Source organism: Meleagris gallopavo, chromosome 19 (assembly GCF_000146605.3).
Source record: "Meleagris gallopavo isolate NT-WF06-2002-E0010 breed Aviagen turkey brand Nicholas breeding stock chromosome 19, Turkey_5.1, whole genome shotgun sequence".
NCBI lineage: Eukaryota > Metazoa > Chordata > Aves > Galliformes > Phasianidae > Meleagris > Meleagris gallopavo.
In genome coordinates, this window is record NC_015029.2 from 9,014,186 (window position 1) to 9,030,679 (window position 16,494).

Below are 16,494 nucleotides of genomic sequence, written 5' to 3' on the forward strand. Positions count from 1 at the left end.
TTTTTGCTCGGTGTTTTAACGCATTTAACCTGACAAGGTACTTTTTCATGAGATATGAATGACACTGTCAAAATACTCAAAAAGAAGATGTGAATTAAAAATGCCACAAGCTGTTAGCAATTCTGCCAACATATATGAGCCCAGGCAACACTAATTAAAAATCAATAGCTTGGGACATAAATAGCTCTTATCTCTGTTATAGTATATCTCTAACATAATTCTTTCATAAAGAAAAAAGCCAATGTCTTTGCTATTATACTGACTGAATTGACCACAACAAAGCCAAGAAACATGGCAAAAATGCTGAGCAAAGAAACACATACGAGAGAGGGAGGACAGGAGTATGAATGACTGGAATGTTTCAACCTTGCGCCATCATTAACACATAACTGGCTGGAAACAGCCACTCCGCAAATATTTGCAGAGTAAGTTACCAGGAAGAACATGTCAGGTTTTTACTGCTAATATAATTCTATACAAAAATCCTGTATGACAAAGAAATAATAGTGCATTTCTCTGTTAGCCAGGCCTTATTAATCATTATTCTTTATTATGTGTCTCAACTAAAGATAAATTACTGTGAATTCTCTGATAATTACAAAATAAGGGTGCGGAAAAAAAGAGACAGCAAACAGCATTCGGTCTCTTCTTCTGTAATAACATGATGTTCAAATTAACATCAGAAAGTATCTAAGCTAAAAGACATAAACTAAGCCAGGAACTTAAGCCACCACTTTTGAAAGCTGTTTTCAAGCATCTGACTTATGGAGACTTGAAAGAATTAAACCCATTTTCTAATAAGAGACGATCTAAGATGCATCAGATTGGTACATGCTTTGGTCAGTCATACTTAATTATGAGAACTTAGACTTCGGAACAGTTTCTACAGATATATATACATATATATATATATTATTTTTTTTTTTTAAAGAATACGCAAAAATCATACCAAACAGAAAGGTTACATTTAGTTTTACTTTTTGTCTAGTGAATCCTGAATTATTCAATTAATTACTGATGATGGAGATATCATATACCTCCATACTTGTCCATCACTTAAGAAAGGCATTAACCAGGCAAAAACAATTTAGCAAAAATTTCCTTGAGTTTAAAATAAAAGGAAAAAAATCATTTATGTAAGACCTAAATATAAATAGGTCAAGAAAATAAAACTTCTGAGGTGCCCATACAAAAAATAGTAGTACTCTTGAAGTGAAGTTTACAGGACCAAAAGACAAGTGTGAGCTCTCAGGAATATCTTATCTAAGCTAACCACAAGCATGTGCAGTAATGCTTGACTACAGAAGACAGCTTTGCTATACCTGCAGATGAACATCAACACCAAACATTTGGTAAGGCTACAGTGGACAGACAGCCATTCAGGAATTAAGGTCTGGAACACATGAATTGTGGAATTAAAATTTTCAGAAATACAGACCTGAAATACTGAACATACACAAGCAAGACTCCATCTTAGTAAAATTATATGCCAAACAGAAACATACTGATAGGAATAAAAATGTGTTTCCATTATGGCAATACAATCACTTAGTACAAGCCTTTCAAATCTTAAATGACAACATTTCACGAAATCAATTGGATTTCAACTTCTATTAGATGAGTTTTGAGACATTCCTTTTTCTTTCTGCTCCCACTCCTTCACTACAACTCCACTTTAAAAAAATGTAGTTTATTTATCAGAGTGCAGCCCAAAAAAAATCAAAGATCCTATTCACAATTTGCAGACACCAGGTGTGAAGACAGTAAAAAAGACAACCTCAGCTGTCCACAAGATCTTCCAGACTGTCTTACGTTTCAATGATCAACAGTTAAAACCACACACTTACTTGGGGAACAGTGTGAGGGGGAAAGAAGGCAAGCAGAAAAAGAAAGTTAATGCAGCACTGTTATACTCTGTTTGGAAGGAGGTGAGGGGTTTTATTTATTTATTTATTATTATTATTAGAAGACAGAACCAGAGCTCATACTGTCCCCCTAAATTAAAAGATTTGAAATTCCAGACTTCCTCCAATAATGCTTCATCTCAATGTAAAAATACAAACCATCACCTCATTAACATTTCAATCACCTACTACACTGAAGGCTCAGGAAAACAAAAATTCAGAAGCTCTGTTACATCATCCTTCTCTCCATTCTATCATTATAAATTAAACTGATTATAAGATGGAGAAGTAATTTGCAAACTCTTTCAAAGGACATGATTTACATTTTTCCTCTGCAGTGATGAAGATATCCCCCTAACATGCTGAACATGTGTTAAATATTAACCAAAGATACTTCTACTACATATATAGCATATATCTCTACCTGTAAGTATGGCAAAAAGGAGAAGATATCTTTATGTCTTGGGTTTACTTTTAGTATTCTAACATTGTTTATAATACTGGTACAAATACTGCCACCAATAAAGAAACAAACATTAAAAAGGTGTCCTTTAAGCTTTCCTTTAAGGCATCCACAGTAATGGCATAATTTGCTCTGGACATCATTAAAATGTAAAGTTAATGAGGATTCAGCTGAAAACAGAAGAAATGTAACCTATTTTCAGGCAAAACTTCTAACACTGCAATCAGAGGGAAAACCTCTTTGATGTCTCTTTGTCTCTTCTCATTAATTTTCTTTTCGTTAAAAAAAAAAAAAACAAAGGCTGTTTAAACTAAAAAATGCATAGAAGTTTAAACATGGTAATTATAGTCAAGCTGCAATGAGGTCGCTAGGTTTTTAAAACTTTGAGATAAACAAAATTGGGATGTGTGACTATTTTAAAAATGATGTGAATACTCAAATTTAATTGTTCATGTGAAATCCACTGCATTCCAAGGGTTAAGGCTCGGCATGGAATTGATTCAGGTTGGTTTACTGAAGGACCTAATTCCATATCCAGGGTAAAATAAACAATCAAGAAATAGATCAAAAATGAAAAGCACTATAACTACTGCATTACCAGACATCACATTTGGTATTTCAGGAGTTACAAAGCATATACTTTGCAATCTCCAAAAGAAGTGGCAAACTGAGATTCTGTTACTTTTTATCTCTACAGTTTGTCAAAATATAAAGTATTGAACCATTAAATAACTCTATTTACTCACTAACTCGGATTTATGAATACTGCCTATGCATTCACAAAGCAGTATAATTCTTTCCACGAGAAAATACTTTAAAAAGCTATTCAATTAAAAAGCACTGACAGAATCCAGGACGCACCGAAGCACTATGTATTTTTAGTGAATGGTTAATAAACAAATTTTCTGAAGCCATAATCAAAACGATTTTTAATATCATTAAAAACAAAAACAAAGATAAATTCTCAAAAACAAAGGTAAGATATTTAAAAGCAACAAAAAGGAACAAGCATCATCTTCAGTGTGAAAGGACATCATTCACAAAAGAGCAAGATAAACAGGTATCTACAGCATTTTTTTTCCATGTGCAAATGTCATATCCAGATAGAGTGATGTGACTGATGTATTACTCTGTGATAATTAGAAGTATGAGTTTTAATGGATTTGTGGACGTAGCTAATACTTCTACAGATAATTACATGCCCTATGTGATCTACTTTTATTTGTTTAATAGACTTCTAGAATTAAACCAAGTAAATGATCTACAGACAAGTATCACATAAAACAAAAATCAGATACTACTATAGGTACAAGTGGAGAACAGCTTCAGAAGACAATCTCATACTTGTTGGAAGGAAAGTGGTCTATTTGCTTATCGGTAAGGGTTGGTGGTTTTGTTGTTTTGGTTTTGTTTTTTAATGACATATTTTACCACCATTTGGTCCTGCCCTTTATCACAGCCTGGTCCTGGTCTACTATCTTCAGAGTCAATTTCCATTCTGCTGTATCTTTTTCTCTTGTCCTACTATCTTTCCTTACTTGTCTGCACCACCCTACAGTCATTAACAAAATAATAAAGAACATGGTTTGAATAATATTAATTGAAATACAAATCTTACAAATAGATGAAGGACACCTGATTCTACTGCATAACTATACTGTGATAATTAACTCTTTTATCTTCACAATTTAGCATCTGAATTTTTATTACTTACTTTTTATAGCAATCATTTATTTATTTAAGAGTCTTTGAAACAGAAGATCTCAAAGATATCTAGGTATCTTACAGGTCAACTTGACATACCTGAAGAATTATTTATTTACTTAAGTGATAAAAGCATATAAGAACCAATTCAAACGAAGTAATGTTACTGTTGTTTATACTCCTAACTATGTCGTTTCAACATAGTTCTCATATTCTATCTTTAAAGGAAGCAAAGATGGGATTCAGTAAATCCCATTAGAATGCAATGGGAGTTGCTAGTCCAGTTCCCTTCAGTAGCACATGAAATCCCTGAATGAATTCAGTGTGTAAAAATACTGCTAAAAATACTCCCAACAAGGTTTCATTTTGTTTCTTTTCATTCCTTCTCTACATGTGTAACAGCCAATGAAGTCTAGGACAGATCATGTATTTTGGTACAGTGAATTTTATTTTGGCAATAGTTCTTCCTTCCTGTTTTACTATGGTTCTTTCCACCCAGATGATGATATTCATACAGGACCCTATGTAATTCTATGTTATTTGACTATCTGTATTATGTATCCTTTGTTTTTACTAGTTTATCTATCAAGTTAGGAGACATTATTTTACACATGTCCAGTAACAAAAGTTCAGAAAAATCACAAGCAACTGAACAGGGGGCAGAGGGGCGTGCACATCAGTGTCCTATGGAAGTACAAACAAGTAAACAGTTCAACTTATAACCTATTCTGGAAAATAGATTATCATTATAAATTGTTTACTCCCAATCTTCTACCCAAGATTATCACCTTTAATCCCTTGTACAGCTTTCTCAGTTTCTGTTCCAATTTCTGTGAAATAAGTTTTATCAGAAACAACATGTAAAGGTGTTTAAAAAAAAAAACACAAGAAACAAACAACAAACAAACAAACAACCATAAAAATAACGTTCACAAAAGCTAATTGATCTGTCACCGTTTGGAATTTTGACAGGTAGATCTACCAAAACTGCTGGGCCACAGCAGGGCCAAATCACTCTTTACTCATCATTCACAAGTCGGGAGCATCTTATGGCATTCCTTCTCTCACCAATGAGGGAACTCAGCAGAGAGCAGCTAACGTACCTTAATCACAGACAATGAATATGTTAGCATATTAAGAGAATATGATGCAGTGATTAAACTATCTTACCTCTGTTATTCACAAACACAGGGGAGTGAACCACACACTGACCCATAACCATAAATCAGCACAAAGTAGCATTTTATACAGAAAACTGTGCTAGTCTCTGACAGCACAAAAAATTGGAGTTTTTGTTTGTTTGTGTTCTTTAACAAACAACCATGGCTGAATGAAAAAAGTTGTCTTGGATTGGTTTTACACTTATAATTTTACAATAACCTCATCTTGCTAACTCTTCTCAATTAAAAAAGAACACTTTTTTTTGTTCATGACGAAAAAATACCCATCACATCAAAGAGGATCAGGTCAGTAGTGTCTAGAGCACTCAAAAAGAATAAGTAACAATAATGGACCTGGATCATCTTTTGCTTCACCGAATTTACTTTGCTTGTCTGTTAAACTTATTCTCCAGGTAGAATTACCGGCCCCTGTATCAGCAGACTAAGTGTGGACACTGCTTACTACATTAGGAAAAAAAAAGTCCCTACTCTTAACCTACAGGGAGTCTTCTTTAAAGTCATTATTTCTTATTTCTTTTCCATCTGAATGACACTCTAATTAAAGTTCTTTGTCTGTACAAGTTACAGAAACATCTATACTGAGATTAACAGCTGATTTCAGATGCACTAAGCAAAAGTTAACACTCCTTAATGAGATTACCTGTTGTGATTAAATAAGGACAAACAAAAACAAACCACCTTGGAAATTTCTGTGACTGAGTATGAACTACAGTTAAAATTACTCCTTTAATTTAAGTCAACAACTCCATAACAACAACTTTTTGACTCTATTCAAAATATAATCTGTTTGTAGTTATTGGGATAACAGCCATACTTTTAAAGGAGCACATTAACAGAGTTAATTGCAAGAAGCCTGTGTCAAATTCTTAAATGCTTCAAATGCTGAAATATCGAATGCTTCAGTAGCATTTGGTATCTAAACTGAATCTCACAAGAACTCTTTAAAGAGAGCCACTCGAACTCCTCTATAAATTCAAGGAAAATGCAAATACAGCTAGTGAATGAAAATTATTTGTTAAAACCATTTAAAAAAAGCTCTCTAAAAAAGTTTCAGTTTAGCAGTTAATTTCAACCTGCAGTTAAAAAGGCACTAGCTGTCAGTCAGTTTTCTCACCCAACTCTATCGTGAAAAGAAAAACTGACAGATCACAGGAGCTCGCCTTTGTAAACCAATTCAGGAACTTTCATGCTTCTTATTTGTTAGGTTAAAGGTTAAATTGCTGACCTCTGCCCTCCTGCTTAGCAGCCTTTCCCTTTTTCTGTAAAGCTTTATTTTGGGGCTGTATTTACATGGATTAGTCTCTTTTCACGCTAAGAAGGAATCTGTTCACAGCCAAAGCCTTAGTTCTGGTTGTACAAAAAGCAGTCACAATTATTCAGCAGCAGACAATGACCATATTGTGGATTTACAAAAAAACCACCTCAGCCATGGCCAGCTCTGTCCTTGCTGCACAAAACAATAGAAGAAAAATCTTATCAAGCATTCAAGAGAAAGCAAACAAAGCAGGCCCACTGTGAACTTGATGAAGATGTCAAGCTCCTTTAAAAAATATATAAATCAACAAAAGAGTTTAAAGTCTTGTGAGTAAGACTTTCTGTGCAGAATTTTTCTCTCTAGTTAAACAGTGCCAGCAGCACCAATGCAGTGCAGACTAGTAAATACTTGAAATAGAAAAGACTGTAGACAGAAGCAGTTAAAGCATGATGCAAAAAGAACAACAGATCTCTTCCCACAAAGTAAATTAAAGAAATGGAAGAACGTTCATGATTATAGCTAGCTTTTTGCTTTTTATTAAAGCTAGTAATATCAGCTAGGAACATACCTAAGGAATGTTTTAAGTAAAATGTATGATGACTTGCAATATGACAAATTTTAAGATGTTTCATTAAGTGAATTGAGTTACATATTTGATTTATACTGTAGAACTCAAATTGGAAACTGCCTTTGAACAAAATAGTTCAGACAGTGCTACTTGATCTGGTTACTTCAGTCCTAGTAAGTTCTTTGTGAATGTCTTCCACCTTGGTGGTACTTAAAAGTGATTGAAGAAACAGAAAACAAAGCAGCAGCTTAGGAGAATCACCATTCCCAAATGCTTAGATTTGGTTATTTTTCCAATCATGTCAATGAAGTTTGACACAGTACCATAAAGGTAGGATAGGAAAACTCGTGGTACTCGAATTATGGCACAAGTTCAACGCAAAGCCTTTTTACCAGAAAGAGGTGTGTTTTGTATTTCCTTTGTTACTTATTTAATGTTACCTTTTTCCCCAATACATAACAGGAAGATTTCAAGCAACAAACTGTTTTCACTTCACAAAATAAAGGTTGCTCTAGGGGTGCATGCGTAAGGTTTGCCAACTTCTGAATTACTAACTTTTAACCTTACTTAAGTAACTTTGTTTATGGTCAAGAAAATGCACCAATTTTAGAAGGCACTGACGTATTACCTAAAATTACAAACTACGACAAAGAGAATATAATAAGGGGTAGCAGAACGTGCACTCTATAGAGGCAAAAGCCTGCGAGTTCTCTCTACCTGAAAAAGTCCTATCATGGAAACCACAGTAACAACTGTAGAACACTTTCAGAGCCCAGGTACATCATGATATCTCCCAGTAGAGTTAAGGACTTCTATAAGTTTCAGTTATAACATTTATGATGTACTGGGGGGGAGGGGAGAAGAGGGAAGAGCTATTACAACACTAGGCTAGAACATGAAAAGTAAAGAAGGAAGTACTTAAACTACTCACAAGCTTCTAGTAGGAACAAGATTAGTAGTACATGCTACTCTCCGAGCCAATTCAAATGCAAATTCCATCCTTTCTCTCAAACAATGATAAACTCCCTCGGAGTTAATAGTTTCCTTCTAAGACTCATCTCCCTTTTCAACTTAGTGGTATGTTTTCAAGAAAAGAAAGAAGCACATGGTGAGTCTACAGCAAGACCTTTTAAATTCTGTCATAAAAGAAGTTGTATAAACTACATTTCCTTTACTAATCCAGTGAACATTTGTTAAACTCTAATACATTTATACTGTGTCCACGCTATCACATTTAGGCTTCTAACTTACCATGATTTAAAAAGAAAAAAAAGAAAGACATCCTTTAGCTCTACTAAACCATTTTAGCTTTTTCCTTGAACACACAGCAAGAATTTATGCTACACTCACAAAAAGATGAAAGATGAGGTCCTTGGAGAGAAAGGCCTTTTGGCACACTACATGGCAAAGCTACAGCTTTGACACACTTTTATAAAGTCTGCTTTGGCGAGAACACAAAAACCCCATACAAAAGCATGCTATGTCCTCCCAGATAGGGGTGGAGGGGGAGTGCCTTACTCTTATGAGCATTTACTTTCAAATTTTCATACTTTAGAGACTATTCTGATCTGTTACTTTAGACTAACAAATTCTTTTTCTGCACCAATAGTTTGACAGTTATGTTCCAATTCTCCTCAAAGCCCGTTCTAACAAGAGAGAACCTTTGGCTCAGGCCCAGCAAAATCCTCAAATTTGTCACACACTTCTAATGAATTATGCGCACCAGTTTTAAGATCATAAAGTGCTTTGAAAAATGAAAGCAAGTTGTTAGTATAGTTTTGGTTTCTTTAGATAGGAATTTAATCCAAAACTGCTGATCATTTCTTTCTACCTGTGCATCTCAAAAGTTTTGCTGGAAAAAAATAAATGTTATAGCTGAGGTTCAAAAATAACAAACGCAGTTCGAGGGTAACACAGTCATAAGCACACACTATGTCGAAAGCGTAGAATGCTACTGAACTTCCAGAAGTCCAGCAGCAATGATTTATAACAGAAACAATTAAAGTTCCTTGTAGTTTACCTCAATGTCTGTGAATTTTTAATATTACAAGATATCACGACAAAAACATAAATCAGAAGTAAGGACTTCATAATTTCACAGAATGCATTCTTCCTTCCTTTACATTAGATTTAAAAACAGGAAAAGTAAATCAGTTAAATAATGGTATTCCATATAAAGCATCTATTTTGCTCTTAAATCATGCACTGAATAAAATAATTCCAAAGAATAAAAGAATATCAAAGATACAGGTCCCATCATGAAAACTTACTAAAAATTAAGACTGAAATAAGTAAGAAAACACTATATATATCCAAGCAAGATTATCTATGAATGTATAAATAAAATCACTAGCATAACTTTAAGATACAATTTAATTAGGAAATCTAATGTAATATACCAAAGACTTCATGCACAAGAAATACACAAATTACCAATCCTGAACATAGATAATTAATTTCTAAACAATTCAGAGGGGAAAAGGCCAGAGAGCCTACAGCTGAACTGATCCAGCAATTGTTCCTTTCTCAATTCACACATTTCATTCTGGTTTGGCAGAGCTCTGTCTTGACTCAAAGAAAACAATTTACGATTTATCAGCTTTCATGAGCAGAAAGCACCTCCTGGGTGTTCGGGAGCTTATATTTCTAGACGTCAAACCATACGACAATTTAGGCTGGAAGGGACCTCAGGTCTCGAGTCCAACCTCTTGCACAAAGCAGGGTCAGGTGTGAGGTCAGGTTCAGGCTGTCACGCAGTCTTTAAAATCGCAAAGGATGGAGACTGCACAACCCATATCGGTGTTCAACACCTCATTGCACACGTGGTGAACATGTTTCTCCCGATATCCAGTGAGATCATCTTGTTTCCATCTATGTCACTACCTCTTGTCCTCCTGCAGTGCACTGGTATGAGAGCCTGTCACCTTGATGAACATCTCATAGGTATGGAAGGCTGCTGCGCGGGTCCCCTGAAGTCTTCCCCAAGCCGAACAAATCCAGCACTCTCAACCTCTCCTTGCAAGTGCTCCAGCTCACCTGCCATCTCTGTGGTCCTTCAGGAACACATTCAGTTTATCAATATCTTTCCTGGAGCCCAAGACAGTCTTTCTTCTTTTACAGTCACCTGCCTTGGAAACTGATGGAATTTTCTACATGGTAGACAATGCATAATGCTCTCATCCATTTAGAAAGATTTTAATTAAGTAAGCATTTAATGTAAGATTGTTAAGTATTATACAAGCAATGAAGCTACTTGAATTTACAATTGTCTGCTAGTAGTTAATAACAGGAGTAAATATTTCCCAAATCTGAAAGAAGCAAATGAATCATGAAATATATTAAGGCTTTTAATTGCATGTGATATTTAACAGTCACTTGAAAAATATCCTTTCCTACGCAAACTTTTTAGCTATTATTAACAAAATGAAGGCATGTTATATCATCCCAGAAGCCAGACAGTCTCCCACACCAGGACTTTTACAGCTTTGCAGCAATCCATTCTCCTCAAAACTATATTAGAAAATTGATCTAAGAATTAAAAGCAATTTAAGTGATTGATACTATTATGATACTAGACATAAACTTCAAAGTCAGTTGTCTTAGTTAATTTTGGAATCCATCACATAGGAAGAAAGGTTTTTAAACATGCCTGACAATTTGCTCCTTATGCATTTTTTTACGTTTTGTCTTTCTTCATAGTAATTGTTCCTCATCATTTAATATACATTCCTCTGACTCTAGCAAAATACAGATATATACTCTAAGTTTTCCAGCATAGAAAAGCTAGCCAATGAAGAAGGGAAGACTGCAGAGACTCAAACAACAGATCCTGATGAGAACAGAAGGACAAAATATTTGGAGATGCACTGGTCTAAAACTTCTGTGAATAAAGTGCATCTTTTAAATGTTGTTTTTTTTTTTTTAATATGGGAAAAAATGCTTAAAGATTATTCAGACAATTAATTAACTTCAGAATATATAAACTCTCTTTTACACAGTAAAAGCAACTGAAGGTTTTGCACTTAGAAGTGAATAGAACAAACTTAAAAACACAACTGAAACTCCTACAGAATCAGTTGGTTTATGGAACAAGACATATACTAAATTCTCCAATTAAAAACCTGTAAAGTAGTTTCAGTGCTTTTTAACCCACCTTCCCACAGCAGGGAATTAATCCCTCCAGGGGGATGCAAACACACTTCAAAGAGAAGATTATACCCAGACACTAGTACTGTACAATGTAATGTTTACGGTCAAATTTGTTCAGATTTTCTGGCACTAGAATCCAGGTCAGATGTGCAGAAACAAAGATTAGTTATTAAAAGGGCTCCTGCAGTTACATCTAATAGTTGTGACGGTGCACAACAGTAGAACAAGCCAAAACTGTATTCCAGTTACAACTACTATGGAGGTTTTGGCACTAAAGGAAAAAGAGTTGCAGCAATTCTACCTTCACAGATTATGAAATCTTTATCTTCAGATAGAGAAGAAGACAAGTGGCTTCCTAGTCAAAGAAAGATCAAAATCCTTTCTATTAGCTTGTTGTACCATACATACAAAACACAATATTCTTTCATTAAAAATATAAAAATAAAAAATCAAAGGTACGTTATTACTTCAATATATGTTGTCCAGTCCTATTCAACATCTCTGCTTTTCATAATAATCTAGAAACTGATATCACAAAACAACATCTTGAAATAAGTTCTGGATATAGGAATTTCAACTTGATTTTATCAACTTCACCAGTTGCACAAAGAAAAAAAAGTATAATAAAACATTCACAAATATACTTACATCCAGGTTTCAGCTATTATGGGACTTCTTTAGCGTAAACATGGAATATTTCTCAGAAATTTTGAGTTCAAATATAGAACACTTTTGTGAGCATGTAAGAAACAGTAAGTAAATCAAGTTTCATAGAAAACTATTTGGAGTATGTTTTGGTTTAAACTTAACCATTCCTTATGTGAGCAGCAAATACAAACCTGAAAATGCATTTATTTCTTCAACACAATGAAGTAAGAGCTATTTCTATTTTAAAAGACAAGGAATGCTGGAACCTCCACAGACAAGGACAGATTCTCATTCTTAGTTCCAGCTGTAGAAGATTCTGTTTGCAGAACCAGTAAGACATCTATAAATCCAGACCAGCATAATGTCAAATACATCTTATTATTTTACACTGCATGGTTCTTCAGAACAGTTTTCGCCATGAAATAGATAAAATTACAGTGAAAAACATTACCTTTCCCAATGCAACTGATGCCTGAATAAGTTACTTCGGCATACACTTCAAAAGTAGTTTCCGGATTTTGTCTGAAAGAGAAAAAAAGGATTTAGCACTGAGAATTTTTGTTTCCAGATATGTTTTTAATTACTCAGTCTAAAAGGGTTCTAGGAACATTACTATAACCATTTTTATCAATTGTCATCTTGTTTATCTGATGATCTCAGATTTTTCAGCCTTACAGATACGCAACAGGAGTGTATTGAAGTTGAGATTAGTTGGTAGAAACAGCATCTAAATCAATTCTACTAGGAAAGTACAATTAAATAAAACCCAATAGAAATCAAGCACAGATCCTTTATGTCATTTCAATTATTTTGACTAGATACTACAGTGTCACAGAGCTGTCATTCAGAAGCACTGCCAAGAAAAAAAAAGCAGCTTTTTGTAACATTTATTCTAGTTCTTGGCCATAATATTAAATTTTATTACATATCCAGCTTGCAAAAGGGAAGAAAAAAAACAACCTCATCTTACCCAGCATCCCAAAACAAAAATATAAACATGTCAAAGAGTTGAGTCCATTCTTCAGGGAATTTATATTATCTTAATCCTACTTCAACAACAAAATTGATTTAAAAAAACAAACATTTCTACTCATGCCACAGACCCAGTTAGCACAACTGAAGTGGCAATAATCCAAACCCTAAACCTATCTAAATTAATAGAAAGCCTGCCGCTGCCTTATAGCATAGGATCACACTCTATAATTTTACAGACCACGTCTCAGGAGCAACAATGTTGTTCACAATTCAATTAATTTTAATTTATTTTTCCACAAGTTCCCATCTGATTTGCATGTAGGAACCATTTTTCAGAAAACTACACTGGTAAGTCACAAGAAAACTAAAATCAACAAATAATTGTTACTTTGAATTATGAATAATCCTGCATAGTTCTCTTTGTGCAACGCAGAGGTGCTGCAGCACATCATCTGTTTCAGATATAGAGATTCTTAGCTACATTCCTACAATCATGGTACAGGATGATACGGCATCTACTTAACATCAGAAATGAATTTTCCTTTAAAATATACTGCTGTGCAGTCTTACCTTACCAAACTTGTTCATATCTATTTTTAGCACTAAGTTTTCTCAATTAATTTTATAGATTTTCAAATACTTTTACAACTAATAGATAAAATAACAAACATCTTTTTAGTATTATATTAAGATCTGTGTTTAAACTCTTTAGTGAAAATACTTCTTAATGCAGCTGGCAAGAGCACATGCTATACACCAAAACTTTCTGACCAAAAGAGTCTAAATTTTATATTTTAATATCCCATGACAAACATCCACTTATTTCTACAAACAGTTAAGTTAAAGTAACTTTGCCAAGTTAGAACCTTGGTATTAAAGACTGCATTCAACAAGCCAGCACCTCAGTATGAGAATGAAGCCGTTGTTAAATTCTGAATATTTTATAACTCTTCTGCAGAATTAAGGAAACAACTCACTGTGAGACTTCATACACTCTGCAAATACAGCATAAACATGCACCATAATATGTATATTTTGCAGCCCCTTTTTATGATTATTAGCCTCCCCTGCAGACATCTAATACCATGCATGTATTGTACTGAAATCTCATCCCTGACACTGTCCACAGCATTATTAGCTTCAAAACTCACACACGGTTTTTTCCCTCCAAATAACTGCCAGGTAATACTTAAAGAGTCACAGTCAGTTATCAAGAGAGCAACACAGATGTGATTAAAAAAAATTAATACATGGAACACATATGTAAATACCCTATTTGTTTGATGACTGAATAATCAGAAAAGTGCAATTTTTTATGAATAGTAATTTAAACTGAGTTCTATGAGAAAAAAATTCTGCTGTGATAAACCCTATTCATAGGAATTATTTCAAATCTGTTTGATGTATAAATAGCTGTAGTATCACAGCAATCCACAGGAAATTCAATCTTAAAATGAAATATTTTTTAAACTAAGCCTTCAGCAACTGTTATAGTCAAAATAATTTCTGTTACCAAAGTGCAAGAGACTTATGAATAATAAAATAAAAATTCTCTCCGAAGTTGTATGCATCTTACAGACAGAAAGCCACAATTTGAATTCTGTCAGCACCATTTTTCCTATGCATAGGAAAATGCAATAGCTCTTATGACACAAAGCATCATTCTACTTTAAAAAAAAAAGAGGTATAAAAGAGGAGTCAACACTATTCAATTATTAACTGTCTTGTAACAAGATAGTTACTCAACTCTTCAAGAAAAATATATTAGAACAAGTCCATAGTTGCTAATCCAATTCAGAAATCAATTTCCAACCCTTAATATTTCCATATTTTAACTTTTTCTGCCATGTATTCCATTCCTTAAGTAGATAAACGTTACATCTCTGTACACAGCAAGCTCTATGATAAGTCTCAGGCTAATGTTAGGGTTCTCTTCTTTCAGCAGTGAAACACAATTGCCTCTGAAATGGAGATTGGCATGGACACATTTAAAATGCATTTAACACTGAAGGTTACCAGGAAGTGATAGCAGCCAGGTTAAGCAGATTCCTATTTTTGTCAGCCTCTCTGGAACAAAGCACCTCGCACACGCATGCTCCAACGTGAGGCTCAACCCAGCAGCATAACCCAGTGTTACCTTTATTCACCTGAGGCTATACACAAGCCCAAAGCCTACAGGATTACTGGCAGCTTCCTGGTTTCTTTCACTTTGTTTCAATACAGCTACTGGTATCTTTCTCTAAGCAATCTTTCACTCTAATGATTCATTACTATAAATCCATCAAAAATATAACTGACACATACACCTGGGTTTCATGCAGAGCATATCACAGTGATCATGTGCCAGGAAGCTTAATATCCCTCATAACTGCTGATCTATAGCAAGAAGTAAGAAACCTGACTACAGGACTACAGAAGCTAGGGTTTCAAGATTCTTTAGCTTCAACCAAAACACGAGAGAAGGCAAACATAGCTTGTGGATCTGATATGTATACAGTGGAATCACATTTTAAGTTAGCGGTAGTCTTTCAGTTGGTTTAAAACAAGATCATAAAAAGTAACTTCAGACCATATTCTTTAAGTGACCAACACAAAGGTGACAGCTGTGAGGTCCACAGCTGCAAGCTGCAGACAAAACCTTCACTCTGCTGCCAAAATGGCAACAGTTTTAGATTCTACCTTTACTTGGAATGCGAAGAGTTTAATTCATTTTTCTGACCTCAATTTTTTTGTAGCAACAGCTGAGAACACGTACTCCAAAGAAGTGCAAAATTTATCTCCCCTCCCAGAAAAAGAAACAAGTTTCCTTCTGGAACCAAACATCATTTCAGCACTGTCACTGCAAGCACTCAGTACCCATTTGCATTTTCTTACAACACCAGCACACTTAACTCCACCCAACCTAGGAGAATGGGAACTCAAAGGTACAACACAAACGATGTGTCCTCCAGTCTTACATTTAGTCTTACATTAAACAACAGAGGTAAAAAGTTAAAGCCCTCTGTTACCCTGAAGAACAAGATGTTAAATGCTGCAAAGCAATTGCTCAGCAGCACCCATCGACACTGCTTGAGGAAATACAGGCTGACTGGATGCCCCTTCTCCAGCACACAGCCATCAGCACACTGCTCGGCAGTCTGTTACTGCACATCCACCACTCTCAGTATTCACCTGGAACAACGTTATGGATAAACCGGGCTCAGTAGCACTTACTGATATGTCACAACCCTGTTTATAACGTTTATGAAAATGAAGAAAGTACTGAGGGCACAGACTCGCAGGCCTAGCACATCAACCAGCTCCAGCACTTCTCGCCCTCTTCCCTCAAGTTCCCTTGGCAGCACAGCTTAGAGGTGCCACAGCCAGGCTTTTCCTTTCCTTCAGGGCACTAATGCAGGCAATAAGGCTTTGATCACCCTCCACCCTACCGCATCCCCAGAACAGATGTCACCATTGCTGACAGTTAACATGTTCCTGCTCCAGCAGCCCCACTCCTCCTAAAGGCCTGCGCTGACTGACAAACAAACCCACTGCCGTCGCGCCGGGCCCTGCGCTACCGCCCAGAAGTCCGGGGCCGCCCGGCTGCGGGCAGGAACCGGCACCGCTCCCCTCAGGGCCGCGCAGCTCCGGCCGTCCGTAGAGGCCTT

At 35.3% G+C, this 16,494-nt stretch overlaps 1 protein-coding gene across 8 annotated transcripts in view; it reads right to left on the reverse strand.

Annotated features, from left to right (window-relative positions):
* DENND1A (DENN domain containing 1A) overlaps positions 1-16,446 on the reverse strand; it is a 174,690-nt gene extending 158,244 nt beyond the window's left edge. For 3 of the 8 annotated variants that reach the window (XM_019621530.2, XM_019621529.2, XM_019621528.2), the window contains exons 1-2: positions 15,567-16,444; positions 12,324-12,394 (exon numbers count right to left, since the gene is read on the reverse strand). In XM_019621530.2, coding sequence (XP_019477075.1) covers positions 12,324-12,394; positions 15,567-15,673 — 178 coding nt within the window. In that variant the 5' untranslated portion in view covers positions 15,674-16,444. Of the gene's footprint in view, positions 1-12,323; positions 12,395-15,566 lie in introns of all 8 variants that reach the window. The other 5 variants (XM_031556243.1, XM_031556244.1, XM_019621532.2 and 2 more) reach the window with 5 other exon arrangements.
* Between the last annotated feature and the right edge of the window lie 48 nt (positions 16,447-16,494).